The 14302-nt window shown below is 42.7% G+C and overlaps 1 protein-coding gene across 1 annotated transcript in view; it reads left to right on the top strand.

The window, feature by feature from the left end:
* WDR7 (WD repeat domain 7) overlaps window positions 1-14302 on the top strand; it is a 389063-nt gene that overhangs the window by 247231 nt on the left and 127530 nt on the right. The window contains exon 11 of the mRNA XM_075586908.1: window positions 4174-4360. Within this exon, the coding sequence (XP_075443023.1) occupies window positions 4174-4360 (187 nt within the window). The remainder of the gene's footprint in view (window positions 1-4173; window positions 4361-14302) is intronic.

Below are 14302 nucleotides of genomic sequence, written 5' to 3'. Positions count from 1 at the left end.
TTATACACACACCCCTATTGATGGTTCTGGAGATGTATTTAGTTTTAGTTTTTTTCTACTTGTTTTGATGCACACAAAAAAAAAAACATTTTAAACATGGCTGCCGGGATCAGCAATAGAAAGCCGTGACAGTATCTTCCAATAAGATATCGGTTTTCCTATTGGCCACCGCAGAGAACCCTGACCTGGCCATTTTATTTTAACAGTTTGGGAAAAGTTTACACGCAGAATTTCTGCTTGAAATTCTGGAATGGAATTAAATTATACTTCATTTGCATAATTTGTCAACACACCAATTCGAAGGCATTTTATTGATAATCCAATAGTTGGAGTGCTACACGGTAGATTGGAAATTAATGTCTAAAATGGTTAACCCCTTAGCGGACAAAAGGGCCAGCAAAGCATTGCAAAACTCAGCATGTTGCCAAGCCCTCCAGCACCTACGGATTTAAATAGTTCCTTATTTGAACATAGAAAGTGTTTTTACATTCTTAATAAACAACCACATCACAAACAGATAATGTCAATGAATAGCATGTTTTACTTCCACTTGTGATGTCATTCTGATACAGAAACATATAATTTGAAGGAAAGCAAGAACAATTTGACCAGCCTAGTCCCCCCCTGGTCCGATTTTCTGTATAGCTGCAATTCCGATTCGATCCTCGACTGTCTTTTAAGTTTAGGATAGCTTTGTGTCTATCATAAGCATTTTTGAATTACCCTCCTGTATGTAAACTCTACCACCTCTGGTGGGTGGCTATTCCATGACTCCACCACTTTTCTTCGTGAAGAAGCACTTCCTCACATTTCCCCAGAGCCTGCCCTACTCCAGCCTTAGAGCATGACCTCTTGTTCTAGTAGTTCTCTTTGTTGAAACCCTTGATGTATTTGACAGTTTCTATCATACCCCCCCTCTTCCTTCTATCCTCCAATCTGTAGATAGTACCGTCCTTTGGTTTCTTCAGAGAAGGAAACAGTATGTTGTATACTTACACAGTGCTACTCAGCAACATGATATGTGGCTGCAGTCTATTCCATCTGCCATTTTCCAGAGGCAGGGAAGATTTGAATTTGACCTACAGTATGCTTTTATTACAGTATGCTTTTAATACTTATTTTTCAATCATCGTGGTGTACACACGTTTTGAAAGTTTAACCTTATTACATCTGTGAAGAGGTTTGGCTGTTCAAATGTTTCCCAACCTGCTATGAGGTTGATTTTAGATTTGGCTGAGGACAATGGAGTCGTAGCAGAAACGCATTGAACGGGCGCAAATGGTCGGTTTGGGACTAGTAAAAGAGAAGACCCCAATTTTGAGTTGGCCAACAATTAAAGCAATAGTTGTAAATCCAGCGACACGTCAGGTGGAGCTGAGGCGGATCTATCCCTATTTATTTAAATAGGCGCTCAAATAGTAAATACAGATGTAGTCAGCGCTTCCCACTGCGACTAAAGATGGCTTTACAGGCAGTCTCAGTTATGAGTGGAGAGCTGCAATTTCTGTGGGTTAACACTTCATAGTTGTCAGCCGTTCTGATTTCAAGTCATACAGATAAAACATTTATACCTCATCCACGGACATCTGGACCTGGCCAAATATAGGCTTGCCCCAAATTCAAGCGTCTTTCCCCAGCTGTGCCCTTAGCAGTATCTTTGTTAAAACCTACTATTTGCCATCCGGTGCTCCCCTACATTGTCTCACCGTCTCATTATTTTTCTATGGCCCCTTTGTATTATGACCTTGCTCTATTTCTTTCATTTCTCTGCTATTCCTACAGTTAACTATTTAGGTGATAGCTATGCAGTTAGTGTGAATACAGACAATATGGCATCTCTGTTCAGACTTAAAATCATCCCATCTTAAATCGGAACAGGAATCTCGTGGAGACTTAGTAAATACAGATATGTAGTCAAAATCGTTACTATTTGAGCATTGATTCAGTTACCCACGAAAAAACTGTATATAAGGCAATTGGCACTTGACTTTTGGGAATGTGCCGGAAGATGGGGCTTATCCCCCAAAATGTTGCCCCCCCCCCCCTTATTTAGTTCTTCCTTGTTTGCTCCCTTCTTTTTTGGCATTTTCTTTTTCTTATATTCCCTATTGCTTCCATTCTTTTTGGAATTGTAGAGTGATGGTCCCATAACAGACCAGTGAGACCCCATTCCCTTGCTTAGCGCTTAAGTAGATCTCTGACTTTATTCCTTGGTCCTTGTTTCCCCTGTATTTGTATTACAGTATCATGGTCAGTATACCTATGCGATAGGTGACACTGTACTTGTCTCTGTGTATTTGGACTATCTTACTTCAGTAATGTATTCCTTTTTATTTTATTTTTTGAAGTGAAAATTCTTTGCTGGCGCCTACAGGGTTCTCATGGGAAAGAAATCCTTACCTTGTAATAAAAATCCGTAACGCGAGTGACGTCACGCTCCTAATGGTCGCGCGCCCGTCGCGCTCACACATGCGCACAAAACCAACATTTCAGGCCGCACGGAGGTTAAAAGCAATGCCGGGTCTCGCCGGAGTCTGGTGCACATGCGCAGTGGTGGACGGAGTCTGGCGCACATGCACAGTGGTAACCGCACTCAGCGCTTGGGAGACAGAGGCACACACACACACAGAGATGCGCGCACACACAGACAGTTAACTATAACTATATAAGTGCAAATAGCTAAAATAGGTGTGTACCGAGCACGCGCGTTCTAAGTCAAACTTCTTTGCGTCTTCCCACTGACGTGCTTTGAATTTTAATTAAAAATATCACCATCACAAATACAATATCAGTGACAAAGACGAAAAAATTTCACTTATAATGCGCGTGCTCAGCACACACGACTTTTTTTTCCCCCCTTTTATCTTAAGCTTTATTGACTTATTTTTGGTAATACTTCTATTTGAGTGCTGGGAACGCCACTTGATTTTGTGTGGCACTTGGAGAGAATCGGGTCTCTCTCTTGTTCCCATAGCACAGTGAATAGAATCTAGCATTATAACGTCTCCTTTGGTAGTGCTGTCCTTGTTACTCTACTGTGTACAGTGCTAGATACACTCAGTGATACTATTTATGACCAACCTAGAAATATACTATCTCCCACAGGAATATTTCCAAGCATGTAATTACTCGGTCACTACAAATTCCCTTCCTTTGTGTGTCACACAGGCCAGCGAGAATGCCAGATTATGCAATACCAGAAATCAAACACCAAGTACTGTTTGTTTTTAAATTTTTTAATGCAAATTCTTATTCTTTATTGGTTTATTAATTCATTTTTCTCCATTTCATATTCTGTGTACTTGTCTTTGTCGTTATGAACGGTTAATGGGTCCCGTAATATCTTTAGTTTAAGCCAGTCTAGCTCATTGATGTGAATAAAGCCTGCAGCTCAAAACTTTGTGACACAACGCCGTGCTCTCTGGCACTTAGAAACTTGCTGACTATATTACATTTAGTTTGCAATCACTACAGGGAAAATCTACTAATTAACAAACAGTTTAATTATAACAGCAATCAATTCTATTTTTCTTTCTCTTCAACCCCCCACCTCCCTCTCCCCCCCACCTCCCTCTCCCCCCCTCACTTCCCTCCCCCCCCCTCACCTCCCTCCCCCCCCCACCTCCCTCTCCCCCCCTTCTCCTGTGGTCAGTACAAAGCTAGCTCAACATTACCAAAAAGGCTTCATTCCTCTGTTAGTGCAGATTTGCCTATATATTTTTATCTTGTATTTTTTCAGATTTGTCTGTTTGCACTTCTGTTCAATGGGGTATAGGTATATTAACCGAAGTGCAATAGTCCATTAGTGATAAGCATGTGAATAGCTATTAATGATAGATAAAGGCTATCTTACGTTAGTGAATATACACTTCATGTTTGAAACGAATTGGGGAATGTAGGTTCCAGTACTCCTTTGCTTTCATCTTTTTCCCATCTTCATCTTTCCCTATCACATCCTAAGGTGTCATATGCAATGATTTGTCTGTCAAACAATTTTCCTCACCATTAAGTTTTATGCTTTTTATCTCGTGTCCTGTAGAAGTCCCATGTTTTTTCTGCTGAGGAAGCCGATTTTTTTAACATGTACCCATTTAAGCTGCGGTAAAGTCTTGAAAAATCATTTTACTCATTTAAAGAATGGTTTCCAATGCAGTATATCTTCTTTTATCACAGGCAAAGCTTTGACATTCCTTCTACTGCAGCCTCCAAGTCCCAAACTACCCCCACACAGCACCATTCGAAGAACAGCTATAGATTTGATTGGACGAGGTTTCACAGTGTGGGAGCCGTATATGGATGTATCGGCTGTGCTGATGGGCCTTCTGGAGCTGTGCGCAGATGCTGAAAAGCAGCTTGCTAAGTATGTCTTCTTCTGTATTCAATGTTGGGATCATTTTTGTTATTTTTGCATCTAAGCCAGTGGTTTTTTTAACCTTTTTTTGGTTAAAGAACCCAGTAATTATATTGTAAATTCTGAGAAACCACAACCCTCTCTAATGGCGCATCTGAGATCAGATGCATTGTAAGGAACCCCAACCCTCTCTAATAGCGCGTCTGAGATCAGATGCATTGTAAGGAACCCCAACCCTCTCTAATAGCGCGTCTGAGATCAGATGCATTGTAAGGAACCCCAACCCTCTCTAATAGCGCGTCTGAGATCAGATGCATTGTAAGGAACCCCAACCCTCTCTAATAGCGCGTCTGAGATCAGATGCATTGTAAATTCTTCTGTACTTGGTACAATTTTCAAATGACCTGAAAATTGCAAGGAACCATTTAATGATGCCTGGGGAACCCAAGTGTTCATAGAAAATCCTATTGAAAAATACTGATCTAAGCTATATATAGTAGTGGGAGAAAAAAAGCAGCACATAAAATAACACTAATTTCGGCTATGTCAACTACTACTTAAATTGAAGCCTGCCAGCCTTCCTTCTATTTTAATTTCATTGTGTTTTTATTGTGTTTTTATTAAACTTACCTGTATCAGGGTTGGCCTGGAGCATGATAATTGCATGATAATTGCTTTTTTTAAATACTAAAATCCACTGTGAACAAGAGCTAATTTGTCAGCATCTTGCCAACACTGTGTGTCATAGTTACATTTTCCGCGATTATTGGCTCATAAGCAATGGCTCTCCCTGTTGCCATTTCTGTTTCCCAGAGACCAGGGCATTTCGTTCTGAATAATCCCTGCATGTTGCGGCTCTGAAAGATAGTGAAGCATCTGCTGTGCTCCTGAGAACCCCCAGGTTCAGGTTGTTGCCTCGACTCAACTACTACATCACAGATGTGTTATGAATCACAAACTGTTGTCAATATTCATAGTGCAAATATGATTCATGAAGACTACTGTAGTCTTTTCTAATCAAAGCAAAAAAAAAACACAATCAATGGTACAAGCTTTTAGCATCAAAAGGGATTTTTTTGTTTTGACTTATGATGGATACTTTGAACTCGTCAATAAAAACCTACTGTACTGTGCCTTTACGATTGCATGCCTACTATCAAGTCTCAGTGGGAGAAGTTTTGACCCCCTGTTTCTCGTGCACTGAGATTTTTCCGCATGCTGACATTATCAGCAGCCGTGGACAGGCTCATTTTCGAGACACCATTGCTACCTAGGCTTGGAGACAACATTCACTATTCCTAGGTGTTTGGATCCTGACTTATAGCTGGAATCTTATAAGCCTCATAATGGCCCTGTAAGGTTTCTTCAGCTAGTGGCAGACCTCTGAAATATTCACTCAAATCAAACCGTAGTGAGAGGTTTTCCCTGCCAGCACCCTGTGTGTCTTCTCGTGTCCCGTTGGTTGTTTAAAAATGTTATTGTACTAATACATTTGTTTCTTGTATAGTTCTGACAATATCTACAGCTTTTCTATACTGCTCCTTTTCGCAAACTATCTTCAGCAAGTTGCCCTGTATTTTACAGAAAGCATTTGTTGTCCCATTTCTCTAAGGCTAGTAAAAGTAGCCAAATTATAGTAGCCAAAGACTTCAAGAAAAGATTGTCATTAATGGCAGGTGCTTTTATTATGTAGGTGCATTTACAATTAATGTTGTAGAGAAATATGAATGGAATGATGGTTGTGCACGCACTCAAACAAATCAAACAAATAGGTGATTGTGGGGTACTTAACCGCCGGTGCGCTGGTTCTGGGGAGCTCCTGATGTCCCAAATAGATCCACTGAAGAAGAAGAATCAGGCACACGGTCTTAATCATCAATGAAAAGGGGGGTTTATTGTGCCAAAGAATCCAACGTTTCGGCAGTAATACTGCCTTTCTCAAGGTGTAGGCTACCAAATACAAGTGAAAAGCAAATATATATACACACCAATACATGCCCCCTCTGGTACTCGCCCCTCCCTGCTCAGCTCCACGACGTCGACGCCCACGTGGTGACGTCAGCGCGCATGCGTGGCGCTCCGTGATGACGTCAGACGTCGTCATGTATATCCCTGGTAGCACAACACAGAGCTGCCTAGGGAAAAAACACTGCTACACCACACACCTGTTGGCAACGCCCCCATGGTGACCTCAGCGCGACGCTCCGCGATGACGTCAGGGGGGGGGGTGTGGAGTTGGTGAGGGGGGCAGGTCTCTACCAGTGCAGAACTCACATGTGCTGTGCTGTAGATGTGATCCGTCGCCATGGGAATACATTCTGAGCAGGGAGGACTGAGATCTCAATGCATAACCCTGTGAGTGCTGGAAATTATTCATAAGTAGAACAAATCAAGCATATGTGACATGTAAAAATACACCATACACCTATGTATCAAAAACACCATATACCTATGTAATAAAACAATGGACTAGGGAAGTATGAATACATTTTAGTAGACTATTGATGAGGATTATTAATGTGGCTGCCTCTGGATTATGAGCAAATATCAGTCTCTCACAATCGTGTGTGTGTGTGTGTGTGTGTGTGTGTGTGTGTGTGTGTGTGTGTGTGTGTGTCTGTGTGTGTCTGTGTGTGTCTGTGTGTGTCTGTATGTGTGTGTGTGTGTGTGTGTGTGTGTGTGTGTGTGTGTGTGTGTGTGTGTGTGTGTGTGTGTTTGTAAAATATATTTGAAATATATTTGAAAAAAAGTCTATGTGTATGTATGTAGGTTAATATTAAATATAGTGTTTTCTTGGCAGCGAAGAGTTTACTCGGGAGTTGAAGCAGAGACAAATATGTGTTTTATAATACAGTTGACAAAGCCTTTGCACATGGAGAGATCCAGGAAAGTGACCTTTTATTTAGCCTGCTCTACAGTATACCTTAACTTCCTTGACGGTGCCACAGAGAAACCTGGTCAGCCCAGACTGGAGCTAGCGATAATGTGAACTCTGCCACTTCTAATCTTATCTTCGGTTTTCAGCAGTCACTTTATCTGCTGTGCGCACTTATTCTTCACAGATCTGAGAATAATGTGCAGCATAAAAGAATGTCAAAAATTCGACCTATTTGAATTTCTAATACATGTCCCCAAGTAAGGATTAGGGGATTCCCCTTTAACCAGTGTTGTCACTCATAGCCACAAAAGCCATATTGCTGATATGCCTTTGACGAGGCTGCCAACAGAAATTGTTGAGTCCAGGACAAGTTTAAATAACTGGGGCCCCAAAATGTTTATTCCCCAAATAAATCTTTGTTCACTTTGCCCCATATGTTTGTCTATTTTTCTTAATTGTTTTTCCCTCCTTCACCCTACCCCATGTTCCTCCCCGCCTCCCCTCCCTGTCATCCTTTTATGTTTTGGTGGTATAAATTGGGATATTCTGCACCAGCTCTGCCGTCAAATCCCATGGAAAATCTGTGATATTTTGACTTACAACGGGATATTTAGCAAAACAGAATTAGGTGAGCTCAGACTTACCCCTATAATGGAATGTATTAGTAACACTAACTTGACTCCATTCTGGAGTATGCTGCTATGATAAGTGAAGTGGCCATATATTTATGGAGGTGGGAGGGGGAAATACAGTAACCCTGCGCTCCTCCTAATTTGGCTTGCAGTCCTTTAGTGAATTTCCAAATTTTGATCCTGTCTTTTAAGAAAGGAGTCATAAACGATTTAGGCCTGGTAACCCTGGTAAACCCCGGTAAACACCAGTACCAGAAGGGTTGAAATGAAGCATTATGCCGTCTGCGATTCAGTGCAATTCCAACTGGCAAAAACATAAATAAAATTCCCGTAGCATTGTAACGGGAAAATTGTGAGTGCACAAGTTCCTTAATGAAAAGTTATAATATATGCACACACGTCTCTTGTTTGTGTCACAAGCACTCCCCACCTTCATCTGCAGAGATGGAACCTCAGACTAACACACTGTTGAAGCGTTTTAAACCTGTTTGCTAATTGGAGAATTGACAGAGAGCTCAGAACCTTGATGGGGTTAGGAGGCTTAAATCATTATTTGATCAAAAGATGCAACTAAATGATTCTTTTGTTAAAAGACTCGGGATCAAAACGTAAAAGTTCACTAATAAATTGCAAGCCAGTTTGGGAGTAGCGCAGGGTTTTTGTATTTGTTTTCCTTATAACGGGATATACAATATTCCTAGATTTTCCAAAGCCTTTTGATACCGTTGTTCATGTTATGTTGTTACATATGTCCAGAGCACTGGAACTTGTTTATCTGGACATATGGTTTGACTCAATTTAACATTTGGGTTGCAAGTGGATACCCTGACATCCAAAACCTATGCCAAACTCGGTGCAGTGACATGTGTGGGGCCTCGGCTCTACCTTCTGTGGCATCTCATCTCCCGGCATCTCCCCCTGTATGGTCCTGTGAAATGTCGTGGCGATGCCATGACAAGGGGGCGCCATGCGGTATCACATTGTCATGGCAACGTTACGCCGCGGCGTCCCATTGTCATGGCATCGCCACGACATTTCACAACGCTACCAGACGTCACAACGCTATAATGATGGGACCATGCATGGGAAGATGCCGGGAGGAGACAAGATGCGAGAGGGGAAAGTTAGAGAGTTAGAGGCCTCACACTCTCCCCGGGCCCTGCAGCCAGTTTAATTGTTGTGGGGAGGAGCACAGTCTGTCTCTAATTGCAAATCTCGGTGCAGTGGCACCGCAATCACGCCGGCACTGCCAGGACATACTTAAAAACGAGAGGTAACTCTCAATGTATTAATTCCTGGTAAAACATTTTATAAATAAAATGTGTTGTATTTTGGGGGGGAACAATGAAGTCCGCTACATCTGTAGGAGTTTATGCACTAATTTTATTTATTTTTTACCTTGAGTGCTACACCAACACAATGAACTTACTGCACATGAAAGAAGCTGCTGCCAGTTAGTGAACGACTGCCACAATGGCTACTTGTTCATCACATGTAGAACTTTAATATGCGGTAAAGCTGGGATACAGTTTTCACATGCGTTGTCTTTGATATGGGACCTCATTTATTAAACAAGTTGCTGCGCTTCAAAATGAATTGCTAATCATTTTGTATTCTGCTCGGGGTTCCCCCTGGCCACCAGACAGAGCTGGGGAAGGGAAGCACATGAGTGTTAGGCCCATAATATAGTGGGCGCTCTTGCAGTTATAGTTGGCTGTGGTTAGCCAGCCATTGTATGCTAGGGCTGCGCATGCGCACGGCAGTGAGAGTGAAGCCGGGCGATAGTGGGGAAGACTCAAAAAGTACGTTTTCACACACGCGCGCGTGCGTGTGTGTGTGCGCGTGTGCGTGCGTGCGTGTGCGCGCACACGCACAATGTTAATAAATATTTTATTCTTTTACCAGCGTGTCTTTTTTTTTTAATTTTACAAATATATAATAAATTACACACATACATACACACATATACAACCTGTCGCTCCCGGCAGCACGGACCACCATATACACACAGTGTGCGTCACGTGCACGAGCGTACGCACAGGCGCGCCCGCACCCACTATAGAACGTGCCTTATGGCCTAGATGTTTGGATAATTATTTTCGTGCTGTGTATTCAGGCAGTGAGTCTCAGAGATTGGCAGAGGGGAGGAGAGGGAGCTGGCCAGATACTGCGGCAGCTAGCGTCTAAAATATATTGAATTGAAACCCTGCTGCTTCCCCTGGAGCAGCACACACCTGTCTTTGTTCCCACTGCTTCCATGTAAAACTCCACAAGGAAGGCGAAGGAAACATGTTTGTGTTCTACTGAGTGCAGCTGAAAGCATGTGTATTAATTACAATGTGCCCAAATGTGCAGGGGTGACCAACTCCAGTGCTCAAGGGTCGCCAACCGGTCAGGTTTTCAGGATATCCCTGCTTCAGCACAGGTGGCTCAATCAGTGGCTCAGTCGAAAAAAGAGTGAGTGAGCGAGAGGGGGTGTAAGAGGGAAGCGGAGAATGGAGGGATGGATGGAGTTTGTGTGAGAGGGGGCAGTGCAAGTGAGAGAGAGGGGGGTATGGCTTGCAAGGCCGCTGACACGGACGGGGCACTAAAGAATATGATGATTTTCTTGTCCTGATTCCATACAAACGTCTTATGTTTTCTCAAACACTGCCCAGATCCCAAAAAAGGATGCTAAGCTTTAGATTTCTTCATAGGGGAGCCGTAGTGTACAGAGCTTTCAAATCGTCACAGCTTTCTTCTTCAAGTGTGGTATTGATCGTGCAGCTTGATATTTGGGGGTGTCTGGATGTTCTGGGCTGGTGCAAAAATGTCCTAGAGCCATTTTCTTCATGAAATCTGAATGTTCAAGTTATCATTTTTTTTTTTCTTCTTCATTGTACCATAGGGGTTAATTATACAAGAACCCATCTGTGATTACTTTAAGTAGGTGCTTGAAGGAAATGGCAGCTCCTCGTAAGCTGGATAATAACCTGATCATTCTTTTTCTAAATCTTGAAAAGAGATGTGAGATGGATGTAGCTTTAAAAGGGTTGCTCAGAAAATAGAGATTTGTGTCTTTACGTTTCATAACATCATATTTAATATCGCTGCATCTGTGCAGCATTTCAAATGTAGTTACACCGTCATAAAAACAAGCATTTCAATTCCTTTCCATTGGTGACATACAATAAAAATCTCTTAACTTGAGTTGACCTTCTATAACGTAATTAAAGGAGGGTATTTTCTATGGATTCTTAGCTGAGATCTAACGCTAAGTAACAGCATGCGTTTACACAGATAAATATAGCACTTACGCCTCTGTTATAGGGAAAAGTGTTTTTTTTTTGTTTTTACGGAACATTTATTTTTTGGGAAAATTAAAATGTTCTTCTTGTGTAGCAGCTAAAACACTGTAATAGTTGATATCTTTACTATCTCTGACATCTACTATTTACAGTACTTATGCAGTGCATGTTCCCCCCTTTCCCCCCCGCCCCCCCCACCCTCCTCTGGAAGGTACTGCTATGGCTACTGCTGTTGTGGTGCTGGCATACCTGTGAGGGTCCAGGAGAACGGAGTGTCCGCAATGTAGTGGGGAGAATAGGACTGGCTTTTGATGATTTTGATGTTCCTTGGTCTGGTGACAGCGCCTCCAGCTCCAGTGGCTCCAGGATATCCAGAGACAGTCTGCCACTGGAACAGACTTCTTTCCCCCCTGCCCAATAGACTGAGAACTCAGGCAGTGGTATATAAAACAAAGGGGCTTTATTGTTGCAGTCACTGTAGATGTTCTCACAGCGGATACATGGGTCACAGAGGATTCCAGGCCTCTTGATGGTGCTGGCTCTCTTCTAATAGTGAAGCCTTAGATCTTCTTTGGCCAGCCAGCCCATGAGGGACTGACTGGCCTATCTCCCTCCCAGCTGGGAGGAGATGGCACACACTTCCATGACATTGTGTCGTCCTATTGGTCTGTGAGAGTAAAGCTTGTATGGTAGCAGGAGGGGGGGGGGTCTCTGAACATAAAAAAAAAAGCGGTTTTACTCCGGAGGATCCTCAGTTTTTGAAGTAATTTATAAGACTTCTGTATAGACTACAATGAAGGCAGTTTAGAAAAGCTTAGGAGAGCCTGATAGGCTCTTGCTTCTCCCTCCTGCCCTTCCTAAACGCTTGGAGTTAGGGAGAAAGGCAGAAGAAGAATTATGAAGTGTGTGTGTTGTGTGTGTGTGTGTGTGTGTTTCACAGTCTTGGCTGCTTCATCAGGAGTAGGAAGCAGCCATGACTGTGAAGTGCGTAGAGAACCAAGAGAGGATTAGAGTTAAAGTGCTGGAGCACTGAACGCAGAGATTCCTGCAGAGGAGAGCTGTGCAGAGTGGATCCGAGGTGACACGATGACTGGACACCAGGAAGTGATGCGAGCATGCGGAAGTGACGTCAGACGCTGTAAAGCTCGCGCCGACAGCCGGTGAAAGAGCAGACGCCGATGAAGAGAAAACAGCCCCAGAGTCACCCCAACACACGGACCCACAAGCCAGCTCCAATCAAGTAGGGTACTTAGAGGCAGAGACACTCCTCAAGCACCATCTCAAAGCCTCCACAGTAATCTGATTTGTTTTATACTACAGTATGTCCTAAATGTGAGTATTATATATACTTAAATACAAATGTTATGCATCTGATCTGCACCAGGTTTGCCATATCTTTCTCACCCTGAGGGAATACACCACTCTAAAAGAAGACAGGATCCTATCATCTATCACAGTCTGGAGAAAGGTCTTATTACGCTTGCAGTACCTCTGGTAAGTAGAAATAACATACGAGCCAAGTTATACAGCACAAGCTAAAACGGTCACGTCAGAAGTGCACTTTAGTTTGATTCTTCTTTTTTTGGGGTTATAATCGTGCTCCCCTTGTGGAGGAACTTGTGGAGTGAAATATGTGGAGAAGGATTTCGTAAACAAGCCTCACCAGAGGTTTATGAGCCATATTTATACCCATCTTTAACACTATATATTAATATAACATTCACTTGTAAAACTTGTAATGATTATTTAAATGATAATCACTGATTAATTTAACTTTATGATAAACTGTGTAATATGCGCCGTCCAATATCACTGTGTGGTGTTAGCAGTCCTATCTCAACCATCTCCTACAATTCCTTCGTCCACCCCATCACCTTTCTGTCATGAAAGTTGTCCAATGCTGAAATTAACTACAATTATGGAAAAATAACTGTTGGCCATTGTGACGGGAGCTTTGTGACAGGCTATAATAATACACACCAAATATAACTGGGTTGAACTGGACGAGGCTTAGATATGATAAAATATAATTTATTCCTTGAAAAAGGTGAACACAACAAGATATACAAATAACGAACAAAATATAGCACTTACTTAAAGGCTAGGACAGAGAAAGCCATCAGGATACAGGATGGGCCATTTCTTCCATAATTCAGGTTCAGATGTTGACATCACAGCAATACATGAAGATCATGAAGACCATACATGAAGACATTTGAGTAAGGGATGACTCTGGTTTAGATACCATTTCAACCCCCTCTCTTACAACCAAGGCGCCGAGCTGTCTAGAAAAAATCTCTTTGAAGGAGATTTTGGCTGCCCTTGTAAGTGTGAAGACCAACACTTAAAAACACTCAGACCCTTTCTTCTTGACCTTAGCATAAACAATCAGGACAGTTAGCTTTTGATCACCGGGCTATGTTAATTCCTCAGGATGCCCTTCCTGCCCTATTTAGTATACCAGATGGAGTCTGCATTTTTCAGAGCAGTTCCAAAATCCCAGATGCACTTTAATACCTACACATATTAAAATACCCGGTTCTGGTAGGTCCAGCGGCTCCAAACTTTCCAGACCTTAATGCCGGAAGTGGTACACTATAGGGTCCAAGTTTCAGCCCGCTGCGACATTCGGAACCGGAGTTATACAAATACCACATAAACCGTTTCATATTTTATTATAAAAATCTCCGCTAAAAAGAAATCTCAGCTTTTCACTAAATCCCCATTGAAAACAACGGGCTCCACCGCTATGGGCTTCAATGGAGCAACTCTGCCGTTGTAGTCAATGGAGTTTCCCGCCATAGACTTTCAATGAGGAAACCGCCGCCATTGAAGTCTATGAGAAAATCCACAAATCTTTACATTCGTCCACACTCCGTCTGAGAGGGCTGGGAAGGGGCACGCATTAAAGCCGGAACCTTGGCTATATGCCACCCAAATCCCATCCCTCTGGTCATCCCAGAACCGGAGATAGGGACTTACATTTTTCAGCATTTTACACTTAGTCGTTTTTACGCCACGCGGCTTTTCTCCATTGGAATCAATGGCCGGCGCCGCCATAGACAATGCATGGCGCACGCCGCCATTAGACTTCTCTGCTCGACCCTTTACGGGGGTCCCTCATTCCCGGACCCGGTGGGGGTCGTGTGCGGGG

This window comes from Ascaphus truei, chromosome 1, assembly GCF_040206685.1.
Source record: "Ascaphus truei isolate aAscTru1 chromosome 1, aAscTru1.hap1, whole genome shotgun sequence".
In the NCBI taxonomy this organism is placed as follows: domain Eukaryota; kingdom Metazoa; phylum Chordata; class Amphibia; order Anura; family Ascaphidae; genus Ascaphus; species Ascaphus truei.
This window is presented reverse-complemented; position numbering and strand designations above follow the sequence as displayed.